We start from the raw sequence: 20,602 nt of genomic DNA on the forward strand, positions 1-20,602 counted from the left end.
AATTCATGTGAACCTATTTGACTTGACACGTAATTTAAAAAAAAAAAAGAGAACTTTGAATTTGAGGTATAAAATGAGACATATTTTGTGTGTCTATAAATTATTGCATAACAGTAGATTATTTCCAAATATGGAAAATAGGTCATTCTTTTTTGGCACGGACTAAAAAGTAAATATGTTCACGTAAATTGAAACAAAGTGAGTATTAGTTATGCAGTTTGTATAATACAAGAAACGTTTCAGTTAATGTTGATTGCGTTAAAATGAGTATCAAGTAAAACGCAATTAGTCTAAATTAAGCCACTCTTCAAACATTTTTCTGCTACATTGTGTTCAAACGAGTTATCTCTTTCTATTTATTTGGGTTCTTTCTTGTGGTTAGAAAATGGGTTCTTTTTCTGCTACTATGGGTTCAAACGAGTTATCTCTCTCTACAAGGGAACTCTAGAAAAAGCAGAGTAGGGCGTTTTCCACTCAAAAATTATCATTCTGTTGAAAAACTATACAAGTTCAAAATAGACTAAAATATGAAAAGATACATTAAAAATTTATACATAAAAAAGAGTGGAAATGGATATTTCATTCAGAGGGATGCCACGTGTAAATTTCATCAAAAGAGGGGTAAATTAAGAACTTTGACGCAGGGACAAATATGACTAAAAAGTATAATGGGGGACGAGATTATATAATAAATGTAAGTAGAGGGGTATATCAGAGATCCTGTGCCTCTAAAAAAAAACTTAGAGGAGTATTAAAACTACCTAAAATAAGGCTACATATATAAAATTAAAGGGAACATAGGTATTTTCCTTCCAGAGCGAAGCCAAACTTCCACTGTTAAAATATTATTTTCATGGTAACGACAACGATTCTATCTTCGTAAGTGTTACAACTAAAGTCTAAAAAGTCCACATAAATTGGGATACACACAAGAGAGTTATTGCTTATCTATGAGAAGTTTTACACTTTGCATGGTATCTCAAGTCAATTAGAACTCTTATTAACCAAGTAAATAACATTAAAAATAAAAATACAAAATGAAGAAAAGGAGAAACGGTTCTGTTTCAGCTTAACGTCTCTATGTCCTTCTTCCTCACGGGGCATTGCTTTGGGTAAGCCAATGCTCAAACTTCTTGTTGTAGTTATTGTTCCTTTATCTCTTCTAAATTTTCCTATTCAAGCCCTGCTTTTTACTAGTTTGATCTTTAAATGCATTCCCCAGTTGAAACTTGCATTACAATGACTTTAATTTATATTGGTTAGCAATACTAGAGTGTAATAAAATTGTATTTATAAGATTAGGTTATATGTGTTTCGTCTTTGTGAATCAAGTAACAATTCATCAATACTAGTATCCTAATATATACATGCAATACACTTTATTTAGTTTTTGATAAGTATATAATTATCACTCAATTGTTATAAGAAGTTCAGCAATAAATTTTGTATATGTTAGGGAGTACGTTGTGCATTGATTGTCATATTGGGAAATTATAGACATCGGAATTACACTATGCAACGGATGAAGCTTTACTCCTGCAATGTGCTACGTCATGCTTTCTTCCTCATTCTCCTTGTAAGTACCTTTCAATAATGTATGTCTTTACTTCTTTTTTTTGGTGTCAATATTAATTACTTTAGGTTAAATGAATTAGGAATAAATTATCACCAAGGGTTGTGGTGGAATGATAAATGTACTCAACTCTTAATCAAAGCTATCGGTTCGAGTGCAGGAATGAAGTTCCCTTTGGTAGGGAGCTGCTAAAGTGAGCTTTCTACTGTGCGAATTAGAATTGGTCGAGCCAGTGGATTTCGGATGATTATACAGAAAAAATAGGAAGAACTTTAGCAATGTACCGTAATTAGCAAGTATTTTTGGTAAAAATATATGTTATTTGAATCTTCGGAATTGACAAGATAATATAATTTGTATTAATAATATCGTTTTTTTTCCTTCCTCGAAACTTCATTGCAGGGAGTGGCAATTTACATTTTTGTGAAGTTGTCTGTGATGAGAAATCAGAGTGAACACCATGTGAACATGCTATCAGAACAATTGAGAAATAAAACATTTTCACAGATTGAACACACTGCCAATATGTTTCTTCCCCTAAATTACTCAGCATCAAGCTTGGCTAGAGGTCTAAGTTCATCTCTCAATGGAACTCAGTTACCCTTCACCGCAATCCAATCTAAGGTAAATAAACAAATTTCCTCAATTTCTTTTTTCCTTTTTGGTGCTTTTATATATTCTGGAGTTTGCGAGTTTGATGAGGTAGCAAGAAAGAACTTGTTCATTGTAGTTTAATAGAATTATTTCAAGTAGTGTTCATTATCAGGTAGTAAGAACATCAGCTCTACAGTGTTAGAATGAAGTTGGTTGCAGCAAATTTACGTGTTTTATGAGAGACTACCCATTTTGAAAAATAGTTAGAGCAGCTCCACCATGTTGCTCGGACTCTTTAAAAATGTCACCGGGTGCGTGACGGATCCTCCAAAAGTAGCGTATTTTTGGTGGATCCGACAAGGGCGCAACAACATTTTTGGAGTGTCCCTGTAACATAGCCTCCACCTTTGTGAGTTTGTAAAATATGACCAGTCCCAGTGGATAGGGGTTGAACTGAATCCCCTCCATTAGAAAGTTATATTGACGTTTTACATTTTCTGAATCCCCTTTAGGATTCCTAACTTCACTACTAGTTAGGAGTCAACATAAGAAGGGATTGCGCTAGGTTGATTGCCGGCGAAAAATAGTTCGATGATGATGAATCATTTGAATACTAATAATTAGAGTACAAAGGTAAAAACTGAGAACCAAACTTTGAAACATGGCACTAGTTCAACATTTTTCCTTGCTCATTCGGACAATTTTCAGCTGACAAGAAAACTCATGTATTGTTGGTTTGTTGATGTTTAGGTAGCACCCCTTTTGTTTTTGTCACTTTCAACAATCCCATTCGTATCACAAGTCTCATATGTGGGACAAGATAGGCTGATGGTCGCTTTTTACACTGAAGAAGGCCACGACGAGGACCAAACTTTTGCAGTGTTTTCCAATACTTCATCTGCAATATGGTATAGTCAGCCAGTGAATCGTGACACCGGGATGCTTTATGGGCAACCAGTGGTTGTTGATGCAAAAACAGTTGGTGTTGAGACTCTAGGCTGGTCTAAAGAATCCTTAAAAGGAACAATGGGGTATGCATCTCAGTCCTCTATTAGCACTGGTTTGAACAAGGCCAAGAGGGAATTATTTTTCAATACAGCCACAATGGATGGAAGAGGTAAGATCTCTGTGGGATTTCCAGTACAATATGTGGATGACAGATTTTCCACCTTAAATTTTTACGGTGCGGATTTTCACCTGGCTAGTAACAATGGTCAAGTAATTGTGGACACAAAGATTCCACATACCAGCATAATTGTGTATAATGGTACTGTTTCTGTGCAATTCAAGAACTTGAATGGTTCTCGTGAAGATTTGAGTGGCAACCAGTCTTGCAAGCTGGTAAATGGAGAAAGGGGACAGTTTGAAGTGAAAATCAAGGAGAATAATTTCATATTCTACTGCTCTGTCATTGAAATAGCTGGACTCGAATCGGTATGTCTTGACCAATTACTTGTATATGTCACCATTTTGACTTAGTGAAATCTCGATCTGCAGAATATTCTACTGTGCTATATCTTGTGTTTTTGGTTTTAAAACCACGTGTTTTGTTCAAGATTTCGTATTGAGATTTGTCTAAACTGAGTCATATTTTTCTCTGCAAGGACAGCGCATTCTAGACTATTTAAGTATATTGATTTGATGCGTTTCTGACACGTTGAATATGGAAATTGAAGAATACTGGAGAGATTGAAGATTAAATGAAACAATGCATAGATTAATCAAAAAATTTAAACAGAATAATGAATAAATTACTATTGGAGTAGCTTACAACAAATAGGAAATGAACCTTGAAAAGACTAATTGGCTTTTGTTTTGCTTTTAGGTGTACACTGTGGCGTTCAGTGCTCAAGGAATGGGAAGTAATGTCATTAAGCATAGCGCGCAAGCATATTTGCTGCTTGTGCTCTTGTTTGTTATTGTAGTAGTTTCACTATGTGCTTTCATTATCATAGTCTTCAAAGCTGCAAAGAAAGAGATGTTTTTGTGTGCTGCTCTGATCAAACAAATGGAATCAACTAATCAAGCGGAGAGGAAGAGTATAACAAAGAGTCTCGCATTTGCTGCCGCAAGTCATGACATTCGTAATGGTTTTGGAATTATAACTTGTCTGATAAATCACTGTCTTAATGAGGCATCCCCAGATTCTGAAACTGCATCTAACCTGCAGCTCATCAATAATGAAACCACAAGCCTTTTAGGTATGTCCTATAAATGCTATATTTCTATTTTTTTTATTTTTCCCTCACACGAACAAGTTTTGATGGGTAAAATGAAAGCCTTTTATACCTCACTTAACTTAACGATAATTATTTTCAAGATATTGAAGCACTTTGAGAATATTAATAAAACGCCAACAAAATTGTAGAATGGGCAATGAAATTGACAACTTTTTGACGAATCAAACTTTTGTAAGGGTTGTTAATCTACGTGTACAAACTTTGGCTAGTAATAAGGGGGAGTTGATGGATTATATACAGTTTGACCTTTAAAATAATGAACATAGTCTTTCTCTCAAGAATGAAAGCTTCTTGTCATGAAAGATCAAATAATACAACTAGTAAATACTACCATTTTCCACCCTCATTGCCAGTGACAAATTCGCGCAATGAAGATATGAGGTCATCAAGGTTAAAAGTAGTAATTATCAATGGTACTTGTTTGGCTTTCCTCCAAGATAATTGGTAACTAGATACAACTATCTTAGATTTTAATATACTGTTAAACTTTTGACTTGGCCTAAGTTTTAAATATAGAGCTTCCAATATATGGTCACCACTGGTATAATTTGTAGAACTCTATTTTGCTGAAATTGTTTCAGGCATATTAAATTCTGTTCTGGACGCGAGCAAGATTGAAGCTGGTAAAATGCCACTCAAGGGAGAAGAGTTCGATCTAGCAGAACTCCTCGAGAACATAGTTGATTTGCATTATCATAGAGCCATAGAGAAGGGAGTGGATTTGGTTCTTGACCCTAGTGATGGGTCTCTTTCAACCTTTCGCTCAGTGAAAGGTGACAAAGTGAAAATTATGCAGATAGTAAGTAATTTGGTTACCAATGCTATCAAATTTACCTCAGAAGGCCATATTTCTGTCAAAGTTTCTGTGAGCAAACCAAGTAAAGACAGCGCCCTTATTGTTTGTAATCGGCATAGTCCATTGAACTGCTTGACAAGATTGTGCACCAAGCAAAAGTGTTGCTGCAATACTTTGAATGAATTTCCAGCAATTCAAAAAAATCCCAATTGCATGGAATTCACCTTTGAGGTGGATGACACAGGTGTAGGGATTCCAAAAGATAAACAAAAACATGTCTTTGAGAACTTTGTTCAGGTGAAAGAAACAACTTGTGGAGAAGAAGGTTATGGCTTGGGACTAGGCATTGTTCAATCTATGGTGAGTATCTTAACTGGCTTTTTCTTTTGGTTTCCTTCAACAATTTAATATGGAATGAAATAACAATACTTGGAAAAGTACATTCTTTGAGTAAACAAATCCAAGCGGTTCTGCTGTAATCCCTTTGGTTCTGATTGTAGAGTATATGATTGAACAACACATCATCTAAAGGAGGCCATGTATATGTCAAAATAAATTTAAAGCTCTAGATATGATTATGTTTACCGTAAATTTGGTGTAGATAAACCGTTGTTTGTTATGTGACAGGTGCATCTAATGGGGGGAGAGATCAAGATTGTTGACAAAGAGGATGGAGAAAGAGGCACTCGATTCCAATTCAACATATTTCTGACTACTTGTGTTCCAGTATCTGTTGTTGAAGCTGAGGAACAAGAAACCAATACGCAAAATCATGGCCTTCGAAGTTATCTTTACCATCACTTGGGACTCCAATTTCGGTCATCTCCATCTAGATCAGAGGGATATCATGTTGTCCTATTCCTAATTGAAGAAAAAAGGAGAAAAGTTTTAAGCAGAGTGATTAGCAAAATGAACATAAAAGTTTCAGAAGTGGGTAAAATTAACGAACTTGTTCAGGCGCTTGATAGAATAAAGAGAAAGTTAGACCTTTCCTCTAGTTCCCTTGAGAAATTTGAGGTAAATCTGAATTTAACCACTGGTGATACAAATGAAGTGGCTTCGGGCACAAAGGACGCACATGATCAAACCATCCCTCATTGCAAAAGGTCTAATTCCAATGGCTCGTCAAACTTCATAATGATAATTATTGATTCTCAGGCAGGAATTTTCTCAGAATTGAGTTCACCCGTCGTTAACTTCAAGAAAGATTTGCAGAATCTTACTTGCAAGGTTGTGTTGTTGCAAGATCATGTTAGCAGCAGCAGCCAGCCACCGCTTCCTCCTTTTGATTATGTTTTTCAAAAGCCATTGCATGGCAAACGTTTATATGAAGTGCTTAGACTTTTATCTGAATATCGAAATAGTTCAATCCAACATGATAGGACTAAGACTGGTCAAGAAATCGAATTCCAAGAATTGGACTCAGATGCCTTACCTAAGTGCCAACTCGAGGAGATTGTTATAAATGATGGTAACAAAAGGAGTAGTACTACTAGCAAGGACTTTAAAGGAAAGAAGGTTTTGGTGGTTGATGATCAACCCACATTGCGCATGTACGCTTCTAGGTCTCTTCAAAAATTAGGAGCAGATGTTGATGTTTCTGAGAATGGAAAAGAGGCCTGTGATAAGGTTTGGGAATCTTTGAAAGACATGTCTGAAGGTGATGATGATGCCAGCAAAACCTATGATTTTATATTGATGGACTGCGAGGTAACATTTCTACACTTACCTCTTTTCTGCTTTACTATTTTTTACAAATAAATATTGTAAATGTTATATGTTTATGGATTTTTTTTTCAACTTAAAATAGTTTGAGATGTTTATGAATGCAGATGCCGGTTATGAGTGGGTATGAGGCAACAAGGCTTATACGAGTAGAGGAGAAGCAGCATGGTATTCATATTCCCATAATTGCATTGACTGCCCATACTATGGATGATGAGATAAAGTTGCTTATTAAAGATGCTGGAATGGATTTTCGCTTGACTAAACCTTTAAATATTCAACAGTTGTATGATCTCATTAACAAATTCCAGTTTTGAACGACTTTTTATTGCCATTAGAATGAAATATATCATCGAATATGATCTCTAGTATCTACCTACCTTATAGCCTTTAGTTCATACAAAAAAATTGTAACAGTAGCATCGCTCTTGCTTGAGGTGATCGATATTAATATATAAGATTTGGAGGAAAGGAAAAAGAAAGAGGAAGAAGGAAGATGAAGGAAAATTCCGCTGCTGATGGCAAGCAAGCAATCAATACATGTCGACCAACCTATAAATAAGCTATTGATCACATGATCTTTAAATACAAAAGCAAGCTCTCTTATTATTTTTGTGACAACTTGTTTTAAGATGATACAGCAAAACTCAAATGATAACCTCAATATTATAAGGGCTAAGAGTTAATTGCTTAAGGTTGAAATTCATCGTATCTAGTTTATCGGAGAGCAAAGGGTACCACACAAATTAACTCGTCTACACACAAACTACCTCTTAGTGACATTTTCCTCGCTGGTAGATCACCGTCATTATTTCAGGATAGACTACACTCGGGGGCCAAAAATCTCACAGAAAGTTTTCAAGCAAATTTATGTTTACACATGATTAATGATCTAAGCTTCTCAGATGGTGCTTCAAGCAATAAAAAAACAGCAAAAAGCAGCAGCAGAAAGGTCAACAATAGTGCCAAGGAGCCAGTCGAATACAAAACAAGGGGAAAATTCACGCTGGTGTAATTTCAAAACTATTTAGTAGATTCTAGTCAAAACCAAACATGTTTGCTCTTGGCCTGAGTCCGAACATCAAAGCAATCAGCCACCCCCAAATCTGTCTTTTGGCTAAAAATGGAAAGGGGCTACAATTCACTAATAGAAAGGGGGGAAAAAGGTGGGGGGGGGGTTGGGGGGGGGGGTAAGGAAGACACGTAACTCATCTTGCTAGCATCTTTGTCAGCTTAAATCAAAATGCTTGGCCCTTACAGTTCATCCTGCAAAACAGGTTCAGGAGAATATATGCAGTCAGATTAAGAACAAGAAGAAAAGTGCGGCTGCTAGCTCTGCTTGAAACTTAAACAAGATACAATTCTTACATGCGCTTCATCATCCTTGGACTCCAACTTGTCATCAGCATCATCAGCATCATCATCGGCATCATCATCTTCCTCGGCCTGGAAAAACATGTTCACACCATAAGGGCAAGATAGAGGAAGAATTCAGCTTCCTGATGGAAGGGTAGGGGAGGGTATTGAATGCTGCGACATAGGTGAAGGAGAATTGGAAAGGATGCAAATTCAAAGAAAATTTAAAGGCTTACATCAGAATCAGCTGGAGCAGCCTTTGATTCCTGAACAGAGATTTAAATTGGGTCAGAAGTAATCAAGAAACACACAGGAAAAAGAACACAGGCAAAGTTACCACAGATGCAAAACTAGCATAAACAGAGGATCTGAATTACAGGGGGGGAGAAGGACAAGTGGTGCATACTTCCCACCTATCTGTAGCTAAGAACTGCTTAATTTGTATATCAGTTAGACATTGATGCCTAAGAGAACTTATTGTGGAATAAGTTGTTAGGAAAAAAAAGAGAGAGAACTTGTTGTGGAATAAGAAATAAATCAGCACAAAGAATAAATCAATTATTACCTCTTCCTCTCTCTTCTTTTCTGCTTCCTCAAAAGCAGCCTTTTCCGCCTGCATAATCAAGATAATGTAAGATACTAAGACTCAATAATTCTACTACGATTCACGTAAGGGAACTACATACATCCTTCTGTTTTCCCCATGTTTCTTCAGCAATTGCCTTGGCATACTCTGGATCGTCGCATATGACAATATTGTCAAACAAGGTTCCAGATTTCACCTGCAAAATATATTACACTTCAGTCAAAAAGATGCCATGGAGTAATAAGTGCATATGCAATAAATCAAACTTGGGAGTACAGCCAGATAACACAAGAAAAGGAAACTTTCTTACTTGCCACAGTTCAACTCCCACATACTTCAGATTTGGGAAAACATAGAGATCTGGGTCATCCTTGAAGTCTATAGATTAAAAAAATATAGATATCAATAATTATGATATTAAATTCCTCATAAAAAAATACACAAATGTTGTATAGACAACTGAAAAAACCTGGGTTGTCAATCAAAGGAGCCTTCCACTTCCCCTTGTAGTTGGGGTTCTTTATTTTCTGAAAAAATGAATGACTAAGCATTAGGTATCATAGTATAGGATAAGTCATTCAGCTTAAATGTGCTGACTCCACAAACCTTTGGCTTCCATGGGCCCTTGTACTCCGGGTTGGGAATGGTTGGGGCTGTCCATTCACCATCTTCTTCATCATCCCAGTCCTCTGGCTGCAAATATAAAAATCCATCAGAAATTAAAAAAAAATACTCTAAATTCCAAACTTGTATAAGCAAATCTCAACTGGTTAGCGGTTACCTTCTTGGCATCGGGATCAGTTATCTCCTCTGGAATGTCATCATAGTCCTGCATTTGTAGAAATTGAATTTGTTGATTGTCGTCTTCCTCTAATTTCAAATTATGGCAAAGACAAACCACAAACAAATTAAGAAGGATACCTCTGGCTTCTTATCCTCAGGATCATCAATGAATTCCTTCTCATCCCAATCTTCAGGCTGCCATAAACATGAAACTTGATCATTAACACCACAAAAAAGATAAACATCAATTGACCATGAAAATGTGATGAACTGTCAATTACCTTCTTGGCACTTGGATCCTTGATTTTCTCTGGTGGGAGAAGGTCCCAGTCAGAATACAAGCTACCAGACTGTTTCTCCACATTATCAATGAGAATGCTGTATGTAGCATCAGGGCGGAGGATGAAAGTGTAGACGTGGGTCAGTTGATCAGTCTCACATGGTACTTCCTTCTTGATCAAGTGGTTTGTGTCATTATAAGTGAGAATAGCATGGACCTTCTTGGTGCTGTAGCCACAGATGTCTGGGCCAAACATAATGCTGTATGGAAACATATATCAAAAAGCAAATTTATCTGAATGACAACACAATTTTCAAAGAAAAAAAATACTACAAGTAGCAAGAAAATACGATGTGTTACCTGTAGGGAGTGTCACCACCGAATTTCTTTTGGTCAACGTCCCCACTAAGCAACTTCATGTACCCACCACCACAGTCAAGCTTCTGCTCATGCTTCACAGAGAACTGGAACACTAAGTTTTTTCCCTTGTTGCTAAATTCAGGGAACTCAGCTGAGATGGCATAGAACCTGTAGTCTTCACTGGTTTGGATACCTGCCGCAGTGCAGAAACAAATAAGAGTTAGTTAAACATATCATTATTCAGCTCCTCTAGACTAGATTTAGATATCAAAAGGCTTATAGCTTGAATAAATCACAGACCTTTGTCATTAGCGTCTCCATTCCACTTGCCAGATGTGTGATTCCACTCTCCAGCCATGTTTTCATCTTTCTTCCATTCAGACTTCACCCACCTGCTTTCCCAGCCATCTAAAAGTTCAAGAAGCAAACCTTATTAGCCCCAGTGCTAAAAATCGAATAATAATTTGAACCATTTATACTTGGCAATTTGCATTGTAGCAGAGCAAACCACAGAATATCAGCATACAAGCATTGCCTTCACACTAATTAAGTAACTTAATGCAACACTAAAATGTATTTAGGATCGAACAACTAAGTATTGATTGCTATTCAACCGAATGTATAGTTAATTGATGCTAACTGTTTTAATTGCAGACTCAACAAACATATACACATCAACCATTTGCAGTAGACTGGCCAACTAAAGTCAAGACCGTATACGGTGCACTAATTATAATACAGAAAAGTCAAGAATTAATTTGATCCGTTTATTACTAATAATTATGTTTGTGTTCCAAATTTTATTCTGTATAACATTATATATCCAATATTAGTTATGCGGAGCTTTAAGCCATGATTTTTAATAATACAGAAAACGGGATGAGATCTAACAATTACGAATTTAGTTCGTTTACATGAATAAACTTCCAATTCCATCACATGCCACCAGACGAACAAAAGCACAAAATGCAACGTACACTTTCCGTGAGAAAAGCTACAGATAATCGATTGCATTCAGATTAAACATCATTCAATAAATCAAGTAACAATCACAAATATAAAATGCAAAAAACCTAACACGTCAAAAAAACATTCCGATCTACTCCTATCATCTTAAAATTCACAGATCTACCTCGAAATTTCAAGTTCCTCTCAGATCACACTAAAAACACCAAGTACATTCGGATTTTCACACTCCAAATCAAATGTAATACCAAAATTCATTCAAATGATAGCGATCAATTAAACTGACAAAAAGAGAGAGAATGAAGAAAATTACCGTTGAAACTCTCCTCGAAGAAGACCTCAGCGGAGACTACAGCAACTAGCAGAGAGAATACAGTAATTAGATGGAGAGAGCTAGGGTTTGCCCTTCGTTGAGTAGCCATGGCCACTGTTGTGAGATCGAAATACTGACTCTGAGAGATCTCTGATGAAAGCTCTTTTATACTGGCGAGAGGATTTTGGTAGATACGTAGGGCAGCGTTTGGTCTAGTCCGACGTGGATACGTTCAATGACGTGGTCGAATTAAAAATAGGCATTTGTAATTAGAGTGTCATTGACTTGACGTGGCTGAAGCTTGTTGGGTATTTCCACGAGTTGAAAGTGACCACAATTAAGTTGGCACTTGTGCGATGGTTTTTTCAAAATAACGGATTTAGCCATTGGTTTTTTGCTCTCTTTTTTCTTTCACATGAATTTCGCATACAATGGCGTGCAGATAACGATTAATCTTAGAATTTATTGTTTATTAAAAGTATAATTAGGACTTGTACAATAAAAATGATTTTATTTTTTCTGTTTTTCTATTTCTATTTACCTTTTGAGATTGAAGCAAAAAAAAAAGTGAATTTCTGAAAAGTCGATTAAATAGTCATCAACTCAACCTCTTAAATTAAAAATAATATCCAGATATATAATATAAGTATAATTCATATATAATATTTATATAATTATGTATAATTAATACATAATTTATGTATACCAACTAAAAAAATAAACAATAAATCTATTCGATTATTTGTGTAAAGATCCCTCGAAGAACCCCAAAGTTAATTACTTTTTCACATTGTTTCTTGTGGAAATTGCAAAAAATGTGGGTGGGTGAGCTCATAGTTCATACTAAGGTGGCTAATCAAAGAAAAGGGACCTTTATATTTCTAACAGTGAACTTGTACAATAAATTCTCTTTGCCAACATCAATTTACTGTCAACAACTAAAAATAAAAACTTTACGTCTGAAAATATGTTTCATATATAAGAAGATGTTTCAACCATAAAAGTCAATCTATTTGCTTCCATGGATATTTCAAACGTTACGTCTGAAAATATTCTAGTTGATTCATAGATTTCGAAAACTTAGAAAGTACATAAAGCTTAAAGCATGTAAAATTTGTTCACGAATACAAACTTGTCATTCTACAATATTTGTTTCCATGGATATTACTTCTTCTCATTTCATTTCCTTTTTGGTTGCTTTTTCTTTTGTCATCCATCAAGAAATGGAAGATGATTCCATTTAGTGAAAAAATTATAATAAAAAAAGTCGAGTGCCAATCGGATCCAACTGTACAACAAAACGTGACATGCAAGATATTAACAAACACATTTATGTCAATTGAATTCTTTATTGTTCTTTTTTTTTAAAATATTGTTAGTGTTCAAGTTAAATTGTATATATATTAATTATTTTACTGAAGGTTTTTTACTCTGATTGAGATTTCTGATTTACTAAGGTACCTTCTAAATCAATTAACACATTGTGCAGTCGATCTCATTACAAGAAAATATGGTGGTGGGTACAAAATGGTTAGTGAAAATAAAAACACAAAATGAAACTCTAGAAAGTTCTAAGACTAAAACCATACCCCAACCATGTGGTTGGTTTCTGACGTTATATAATTATTATATTAAAATAAAGCATGCCTGCAGAATTCTCATAGTATATACAGTATATGTAACCTTTGGATGAAAGCAACAACTTTCGGGTGGAATTATTAAGTAGGCATTTGGACATAAATTTTATAATTTTTGAAACAATTAGTATTTAGAGTTAAGTTGAAAATTGGTATTTAATATTGAAATTATGTTTGGACATGTATTTCACTTTTGAAAAAATATTGCAGTTTTCGGAGTAGAGAAAAAAATTCTGAAAATTTTGAAAAAGTGGTCAAAACTAAAAGTCAAAACCACACTTTGAGTTTTGAAAAACTCATAAAATTCATGGACAAATACATTTTTGAAAAAAAAATCAACGGGCAAACGAGGCCTAAATAAGTCATCCTTAATCAAGATCCAATTACTTGTCCATTTTAATTTTTTAAGAAAGAGTGGTCGAGTGATTCGGTCCATATCCGATCATGTGGCTGAATTAACGGGAAGGTACAACTTCATTTTAGTTCTTTACCATTTTTGCATAAGTACCAGTGAGATCCCAACATAATTGATTATCCAAAATGAATAAATCGAAAAAGGATATGTGGGCCGGCACTTGTCTTTCTTTGCAGATTTCTGAATGAATTGGATGCTTGATTTGGAAGACATCAATTTCAGCCACTCACATAAGCTAGGTTTTGTTATGATTATAATATTACCGATTCAAGTCAGGAAATTATATCGCACGCCAAGTATGGGAAAAACTTACCGACATTACTGTAATACTGTTTATAACACTAGAATTAAGATTTTTGAGATAAAATTCTATATTAATTAATTGTAGTTAAGTAATAAAAATGCCAAAAAAGGAAGAAAATCATTGCCCCTCCCCCCTCCCTTTCAAATTTAAACTAAAGACATTTTTCCCTTCCTATCCTTAACAATACATATTTTCCCTTTAAATTATCATTCCCTTCCTTAATCTTTACGTAATAGATTATCTAATATTTTAATTCCATTTTGTTTCAATTTAAGTACATTATTAATAATTCCAAAATGATGACATCTCTTTATTCCAAAATTTAACTGGTTATTTTATAAATGCAATGTGTTTGCCAGCTCATGCACTATAGTACACCTAATGTAAGTAATGGTTCTATCAGTTAATTACTGCTAAAATCTTGTTTTTTTCCTTTTGTTTTATTTTTCTTTTCTGACATTTTCAACAATCAGTTAGTTTTTCCTTTTCTTTTTCAGTAATTGATTCTTTTTCCTTCTAATTTGATTTGTGGGAAATTATTGGTTATTACTTATTAGTACCCACAAGTATCTGCAAAAAGAAAGATGGCATATGCAAAGGAATATACTTTAATCCACCCTATTCACCTTCTCTTTATCTCTGTGTTCAGCAATCACTTTTCTTTTATTTTTTGTTACTAAATGGCAACCAGAAGATTAGAAAAAGTAAACTTGTGATTAACTTTTTAAAAGAAGAAAAACTGAAGACTTGAGGGAGGAAAATTATTGAAGATGTAATGAAATTTTTTAATGTGGAATGATGGAAAAGTAAATTTATGATAAGGCAATGTGAACATGTGAATGCTCAATGCACATTCTTATTGAAATTAAATTTTCTTGATTAAATTTCAGTGAAAATAGTACTCACTTTTCAAAAATGACAAGTAACAAAATTTGTTTAGGCAGAGCTCTATTTTATTTGGAGAAAAAATATGGTTCATTACTTGTACAAGAGTTTCATTCTAGAGTAACTTGAAGAGGAGACCCCCATGAGTGGCAAAGAAAGGAGCAAAGACCAAAGATTCAACAGCCATGAGTTTGATCAGTATATTCAATGATGGACCTGAAGTGTCTTTTAGAGGATCACCAACTGTATCTCCAATAACTGCAGCCTTGTGAGCATCTGATCCCTTTGGTCCTAATGCTCTAGCATGTTCTGTTGCACCAGCCTGCAAAAAAAAAAAAAAATATTTCAAGCGGAAAATATTTTCCTAGAAAATGACTTACGTCATACCAAACAATAGCAGAGTTCGTCGAAAATTACACTGTGTAGTTAGGTTAAAAAAATTATGTATATATACTATATGTTGAATCCCCTTGGCTTTTCCTTGTATTTAATTTTTCATATTTTAACACCCCTTAGTGAAAATCATGGCTCCGCTAGTGATACCAAATACAATGGCTTAACATATTGTAATATGCCAGTATTCTTGAAGTTGAGACCTTATAAGTTAATTACCTCTATGTACTTCTTGGCATTATCCCATGCCCCACCTGTGTTTGAAGCTGAAATGGCAACCTAAAGTCATCCAAAAATGTGAATAAGTTACTATAAGATTGCAAATTATAAGAGAGGTTATGAAATGCAGGGAGAAAGGTTAATCGAAATGTAAGGCCAATATTATGGACAAGAAAAAAGAAATGAATGTTGCAAAGTGAAAATGAAGTAGAAGGCTGAATGGATAGGGAGAGGTACTAAGAGTTGCATACTTGAACACCAGAAACGAGAGAACCAGCAAGCACACCAGCTAGTGTTTCGACTCCAAAAAAGGTACCAGCAATAAGAGGTGTTAACATGACCAAAGCTCCGGGCGGGATCATCTCTCTGAGGGAAGCATCAGTTGAGATTTTGACACAAGTTGCATAGTCTGGTTTTGCTGTTCCTTCCATTAATCCTGGGATACTATTGAATTGCCTGCGAACTTCTTCAACCATTTTCAGAGCTGCACTTCCTACACTCTTCATTGTCATGGCTGAGAACCAATACGGAAGCATAGCCCCTACTATTAATCCGATGAAGACCTTTGGTGTCAAGACATCGACAGTCTTGATACCAGCTCTGCTCACGTAGGCACCAAATAAAGCAAGAGAGACAAGTGCAGCTGATCCAATCGCGAAACCCTGATAATGTGCAAATGTAGCTTATCAGGTATATGTGCTACAGAACTATGATGTCTGTTACATATTCATGTAGTGATGTAGAGTAACACTTAACATGGTATAAAGAGTACCAGTAGCAAGAACACAACTTTGAATAGTCACTTAAAGCAGCTCTCTTTCACACAACTTACCAATGACCTAAATGCTGATCATTAAAAATTTGCTGGAAAAACTTTCTAGTTTAGAAGTGTAAATGACTCATACTTTGGAAAGAATTGCTAAGGACATCAAGAAACACTCAATTTAGCATTTGTGACTCTATAATCACATTGTAGCTTAATTGGACGAATATAAAGAGGTTTATGCTATAGATTAGAAAGAGACTTATCTAACCTTGCCAATTGCAGCTGTTGTGTTTCCAGCAGCATCGAGAGCATCAGTCCTTTCACGGATGCTATGGCTCATTCCAGCCATCTCTGCAATTCCACCAGCATTATCACTGATAGGGCCATAAGCATCTATTGCGAGCCCTGTGGCTATAGTGCTAAGCATTCCCAGAGCAGCGACTGCAATGCCATACATAGCAGCCAAGCTGAAGCTCACATATATAGAAGCGGCAATGGCAAATATGGGAATGATAACAGATTTATATCCAAGAGCTAATCCAAATATGACATTTGTCGCAGCACCAGTCCTGCAAGAATCTGCCACATCCTGAACTGGACTGCAAGTTTGCAACAGAAGACCTTAAGAACATAGATCAGATATTGAATACCCACCCCCACCAGAAAAAAAAAAAGAAATTAAAAAGAGAAGGAGAAAAAACATGCATATACACAATGCTTCATTGCTGGTGGAGAAACACCCTTCTCTATTTCATTATGAAACACTAATTACTATTGCCAAGAAGTAGAGAGGAAAATTTGATAGCTTTTTCGATCATCACAGGTCACAATCTCAAGTAGCTTCTTTAAAGCAATTCCAGGTTGAGCATTTATTTCCTTAACCAATTAATGACTGTTTTCTTGTTTCCATTTCGAAGCTAATTTTCATAACATGTTTAGCTTGACATTTGTTTCCCCTTCTTTCCTTTTCGATTGAGAAAGACTGCTTAAATAATACTTGATATGGCTTGAAAAATGGCAAGCTATGCAACTTATATTATAGTTAGTGATACTGATGTTAAACCTTGCATAATAATCAAGTTATCCATTCATAATTTAACAACTGAAATTACCAACCTGTAAGCATTGCTCGTGTAATATTCAGTAGTATAACCAATGACCAAGCCAGCCCATAAACCAATTGAAACACAGAAGAATATGTGCCTGCAGCAATAAATAAATTATCATACTAAATTAGAAACATAGACAAGAGGTAGAACAGTGCAGAAAATGTGAAGCAAGAAGAAGAGTACCAGTTCTTCACTACTTTCTCCATTCCAAAGTCGAAAATAGTGAATTCTGATGGCAAAGTGAAGAAGCTGACAAAAGCAATTCCAACGGTCATCAGAACAGTTGAGATGACAAGTTGCCTCTTCAAAGATGGTTCAATCTCAGTCACATTCTTTATCTCAAACATATCGGTTGCAAAAAGAGTAGTTATCAGGCAAACAATAATTCCCATTGAGCTGATAATCAGAGGATAAGACATAGCTGAGTAGTCATGGCTGCTACCAAAGGATGAAATGGATGCAACAAATAGTGCTGCACATGATGACTCAGCATAGGAACCGAATAAATCCGAGCCCATTCCAGCAATATCCCCTACATTATCACCTACATTGTCTGCTATTACCTGTGATCAGCAAAGGACAATGTAACACAAAATTTATAAGGCTTAAACTTATATACACAGATAGCATAAAGAATATAGGAAAGAGCAGAAGTGACATCAAGGAATAGGGGAACCTAAAAGGTTTAGAGGAGGAATTACAGCTGGATTGCGCGGATCATCTTCAGGAATATTATGTTCAACTTTTCCAACTAGATCAGCACCAACATCTGCTGCTTTTGTATATATACCTCCTCCAACTCTTCCAAAGAGAGCCATTGAAGATCCTCCAAGACCGTAACCAGTAATAGATTCATATAGGCCCTCCCAATCATCTCCATAGTACAGCTTAAATAAGTTGATTGAGACATATAGAACTAAGAGGCCATCGGCAGCTAGTAGGAATCCCATAACTGCACCAGAGCGAAAAGCTGTTATGAACGCCTTCCCAATGCTTTTCCTTGCTTCAAGAGTTGTTCTTGCATTGGCATATGTTGCAATTTTCATTCCAAGGAAACCAGAGAGGGCTGAAGTTAGGGCCCCCAGAAAGAAGGCAATGGTGGTGAAGATAGCATTGGCTAAGGCTGGTTTGCAAAGATTTTCTTTGTTGAAAGTGCAAGGCTCACTTTCTGTGCTGAACTTTTTTACTGATCCAAGGAAGAGAAAAATGATTGCTCCAAATACCACCATGAATATGCCGAGATATTTGTACTCCGTGAACAGGAAGGATGTTGCCCCTGCCAACATTTGACATAGTTAATACAAAAGTAACAGGACAATCATGTCCCTTCTTTTTCTTTTCATCATTGATCCATGCAGTAAGAAGGAATCAACAAGATATATAGGTAGTGAATGGATATGGAGAACTAGCTCGAGAGTCTAATGGAGCTAGCAGCTGTACATAGTTGTACTTGGTTGAATAAAAAATTTCATTTTCAACCAAAAACGTTATGCCATGCTACATATTTAGTAGGAATCTACTAGGATTCTGATTAAATTGGCATAATCAAGCTCCATTTGTATCATATTCTTCCTCAATTCATGATCTCTCTTTTCCCTTCACACTCCCCTCCCCCCCCCCCCCAAAGGCGACTACAAGCTAAAAAGAGAAAACAAGTGAGTAAATCTTTGTTCCAGTATATACGACTCTCAAGCTTCAAAAGGTACATATTTTCTCACTTGGTATATATTGATGACTTAAAAGAGTTATTCTGGACATGAAAGTGATAACTGGAAACCTGTTATGTCGGAAAATGCAAGTATCTCTTTGCATCCTTAAATGACAATGAGGATACCTCAGCATTGGGATTTTAGTTTTGTTTGTCAGCTATCGATCGATATGATAAACAATAAATTTGAAAAAAGACACTTGAAATAAAGGAGAAGTCCGTGGATATTAAAGTACAAACTTACATGGAACCAACAACGGTTACAGCAAAAGGGGAAAGGAGAAAAGGTTCATGCTCTGCACCCAAGGGCAAAGCCAACAGCGGTCAATGAAGTGTGTGAAAACATAGGAAAATAGAGTCCAAATCAGAGCAGGAAAAAAAAAAGCTTGTTGATTTGTTTGCATCTGCCTAAGCTTTGCCAGGTAGAATTAATAGTCAGGTAAAGTTCATGCTTTTTCTTGTTAACCATGTTTAAGGCGCAGAAACGCATGACAAAAACAATCATCATAACCTTAGTATGTAAACAAAAAAGCCCACCTTCAGAAATGGCTTTCTGAATCTCAGCACACTTGGCAACAGCCGCATCAGAATCAATGCCTTCTTCTTGTACATCTTCTTCAATCAACATGTCATTGTATCCATCTTCCAATTCTGACCCACTAGAGATTCTGACCTTTGAGACTAGAAACCACTGAAGCAGAGCAAAACCAATGCCAACAAGAGAAGCTAAAGGTATCAGAATCTGTGTTAAGGCCTCACTCATCAACCCCATCTCAAACTTTTCCACAGCAAAAACTAGGCTACTTTTCTTGAAAATTTTCTCTTTTCTGCGGCTACATATAAGGCATAAGCACACACAGGCCACAACAAAAAGGGTGTGCTCAGGTATTCTGGTCTTCTAAAGGGAGTTTAACTTTTATATATTAATGGTCAAATCACCTAGAGAATACAGCTATTGGTTACCGTTCTTAACAAGCGAGATTAGTAACCCGAAAAAGATAGTTTATTTGCTACAACAGATATACATTAATACACTGAATATCTTTACACTGATTTGCGTATATAAAGTCAAAACTAAATGGAGTTTAATATATGTTATGTGCCAAGTCCAAAATCTGCAACTGCTGTTGACAACTTGACAAAGAAAATGTAACGTGGAACAAAAAATTGCTCTTTAATTTGGTAGCTTTGCATGCAAGGAAACCGGTGGAAAACTTTAAATTGGTTGGTTTGATTTATCGTTTTGTTTGATTTAGAAAACTTAATCCAAAAGACCTGCCCGATAAATATCTCGTGTAAGGAGCAATTGACAGGTAAATCAGAGAACTTGTGCATCAAATTCTGCATTTATTAAATTTACAATTTTGACTATATAACCATTGCATAATTATAAAAATGTCTAAGTCTTCAATTTTTTGAGAATTAGATGGTTTAAATAGTCAAGAGTCACGCAAATTCCCTTTTTAAAATTTTTATTTATTGAGCCCAAATTACTCCATTAGTAAGGTACTTGTAGAGTTTAACAACTATGTGATTAACGTCATTAACGAGATATATAACATCATTAGTAAGGTACATGTAGGTTCAATTATGT

General features: G+C 35.6%; 3 protein-coding genes across 5 annotated transcripts; 1 reads left to right on the plus strand and 2 right to left on the minus strand.

The window, feature by feature from the left end:
• Nucleotides 1-73: 73 nt before the first annotated feature.
• On the plus strand, nucleotides 74-7,798 carry LOC107814654 (histidine kinase CKI1-like). 3 transcript variants are annotated; one of them, XM_075238542.1, is made up of 8 exons: nucleotides 74-1,576; nucleotides 1,734-1,878; nucleotides 1,976-2,197; nucleotides 2,918-3,601; nucleotides 3,993-4,368; nucleotides 4,989-5,563; nucleotides 5,831-6,913; nucleotides 7,036-7,798. In XM_075238542.1, the coding sequence occupies exons 3-8, from the start codon at nucleotides 2,012-2,014 to the stop codon at nucleotides 7,243-7,245; spliced, it is 3,114 nt and encodes a 1,037-aa protein (XP_075094643.1). In that variant the 5' UTR covers nucleotides 74-1,576; nucleotides 1,734-1,878; nucleotides 1,976-2,011; the 3' UTR covers nucleotides 7,246-7,798. The 3 variants fall into 3 exon arrangements, with proteins under 3 accessions (XP_075094643.1, XP_016495581.1, XP_016495580.1); XM_016640095.2 differs by having other exon boundaries at nucleotides 1,734-1,853; XM_016640094.2 differs by lacking the exon at nucleotides 1,734-1,878.
• A 384-nt stretch (nucleotides 7,799-8,182) lies between these two features.
• LOC107814655 (calreticulin) lies at nucleotides 8,183-11,681 on the minus strand. Its single transcript, NM_001325928.1, is given in 14 exon segments — nucleotides 8,183-8,194; nucleotides 8,297-8,374; nucleotides 8,521-8,550; nucleotides 8,850-8,897; nucleotides 8,971-9,066; nucleotides 9,181-9,248; nucleotides 9,340-9,397; nucleotides 9,477-9,563; nucleotides 9,652-9,699; nucleotides 9,792-9,848; nucleotides 9,935-10,193; nucleotides 10,294-10,486; nucleotides 10,594-10,701; nucleotides 11,573-11,681. Coding segments are annotated over 14 exon segments (1,251 nt in total).
• Nucleotides 11,682-14,781: 3,100 nt separating this feature from the next.
• On the minus strand, nucleotides 14,782-20,043 carry LOC107814653 (pyrophosphate-energized vacuolar membrane proton pump 1-like). The gene is made up of 8 exons (XM_016640093.2): nucleotides 19,546-20,043; nucleotides 18,002-18,576; nucleotides 17,484-17,863; nucleotides 17,308-17,394; nucleotides 16,460-16,790; nucleotides 15,677-16,087; nucleotides 15,426-15,485; nucleotides 14,782-15,135 (listed from the first exon to the last, which is right to left on the minus strand). Exons 1-8 carry the CDS (start codon nucleotides 19,778-19,780, stop codon nucleotides 14,929-14,931), a joined length of 2,286 nt encoding a protein of 761 aa, XP_016495579.1. The 5' UTR covers nucleotides 19,781-20,043; the 3' UTR covers nucleotides 14,782-14,928.
• Between the last annotated feature and the right edge of the window lie 559 nt (nucleotides 20,044-20,602).

This window comes from Nicotiana tabacum, chromosome 19, assembly GCF_000715075.1.
Source record: "Nicotiana tabacum cultivar K326 chromosome 19, ASM71507v2, whole genome shotgun sequence".
Lineage (NCBI taxonomy): Eukaryota > Viridiplantae > Streptophyta > Magnoliopsida > Solanales > Solanaceae > Nicotiana > Nicotiana tabacum.

Bases quoted from the DNA above. Each gene is read 5' to 3' on its own strand.
- LOC107814653 (XM_016640093.2), bottom strand. From the start codon at position 19,780: ATGGGGTTGATGAGTGAGGCCTTAACACAGATTCTGATACCTTTAGCT. The intron at 17,395-17,483 runs GTACTCTTCTTC...TTATTGCTGCAG, and splicing joins GAGAAAGTAGTGAAGAACTG to GCACATATTCTTCTGTGTTT. The intron at 16,791-17,307 runs GTTGGTAATTTC...GCAAACTTGCAG, and splicing joins TACACGAGCAATGCTTACAG to TCCAGTTCAGGATGTGGCAG.
- LOC107814654 (XM_016640094.2), top strand. From the start codon at position 1,514: ATGCAACGGATGAAGCTTTACTCCTGCAATGTGCTACGTCATGCTTTC. The intron at 1,577-1,975 runs GTAAGTACCTTT...ACTTCATTGCAG, and splicing joins CTTTCTTCCTCATTCTCCTT to GGAGTGGCAATTTACATTTT. The intron at 5,564-5,830 runs GTGAGTATCTTA...GTTATGTGACAG, and splicing joins TAGGCATTGTTCAATCTATG to GTGCATCTAATGGGGGGAGA.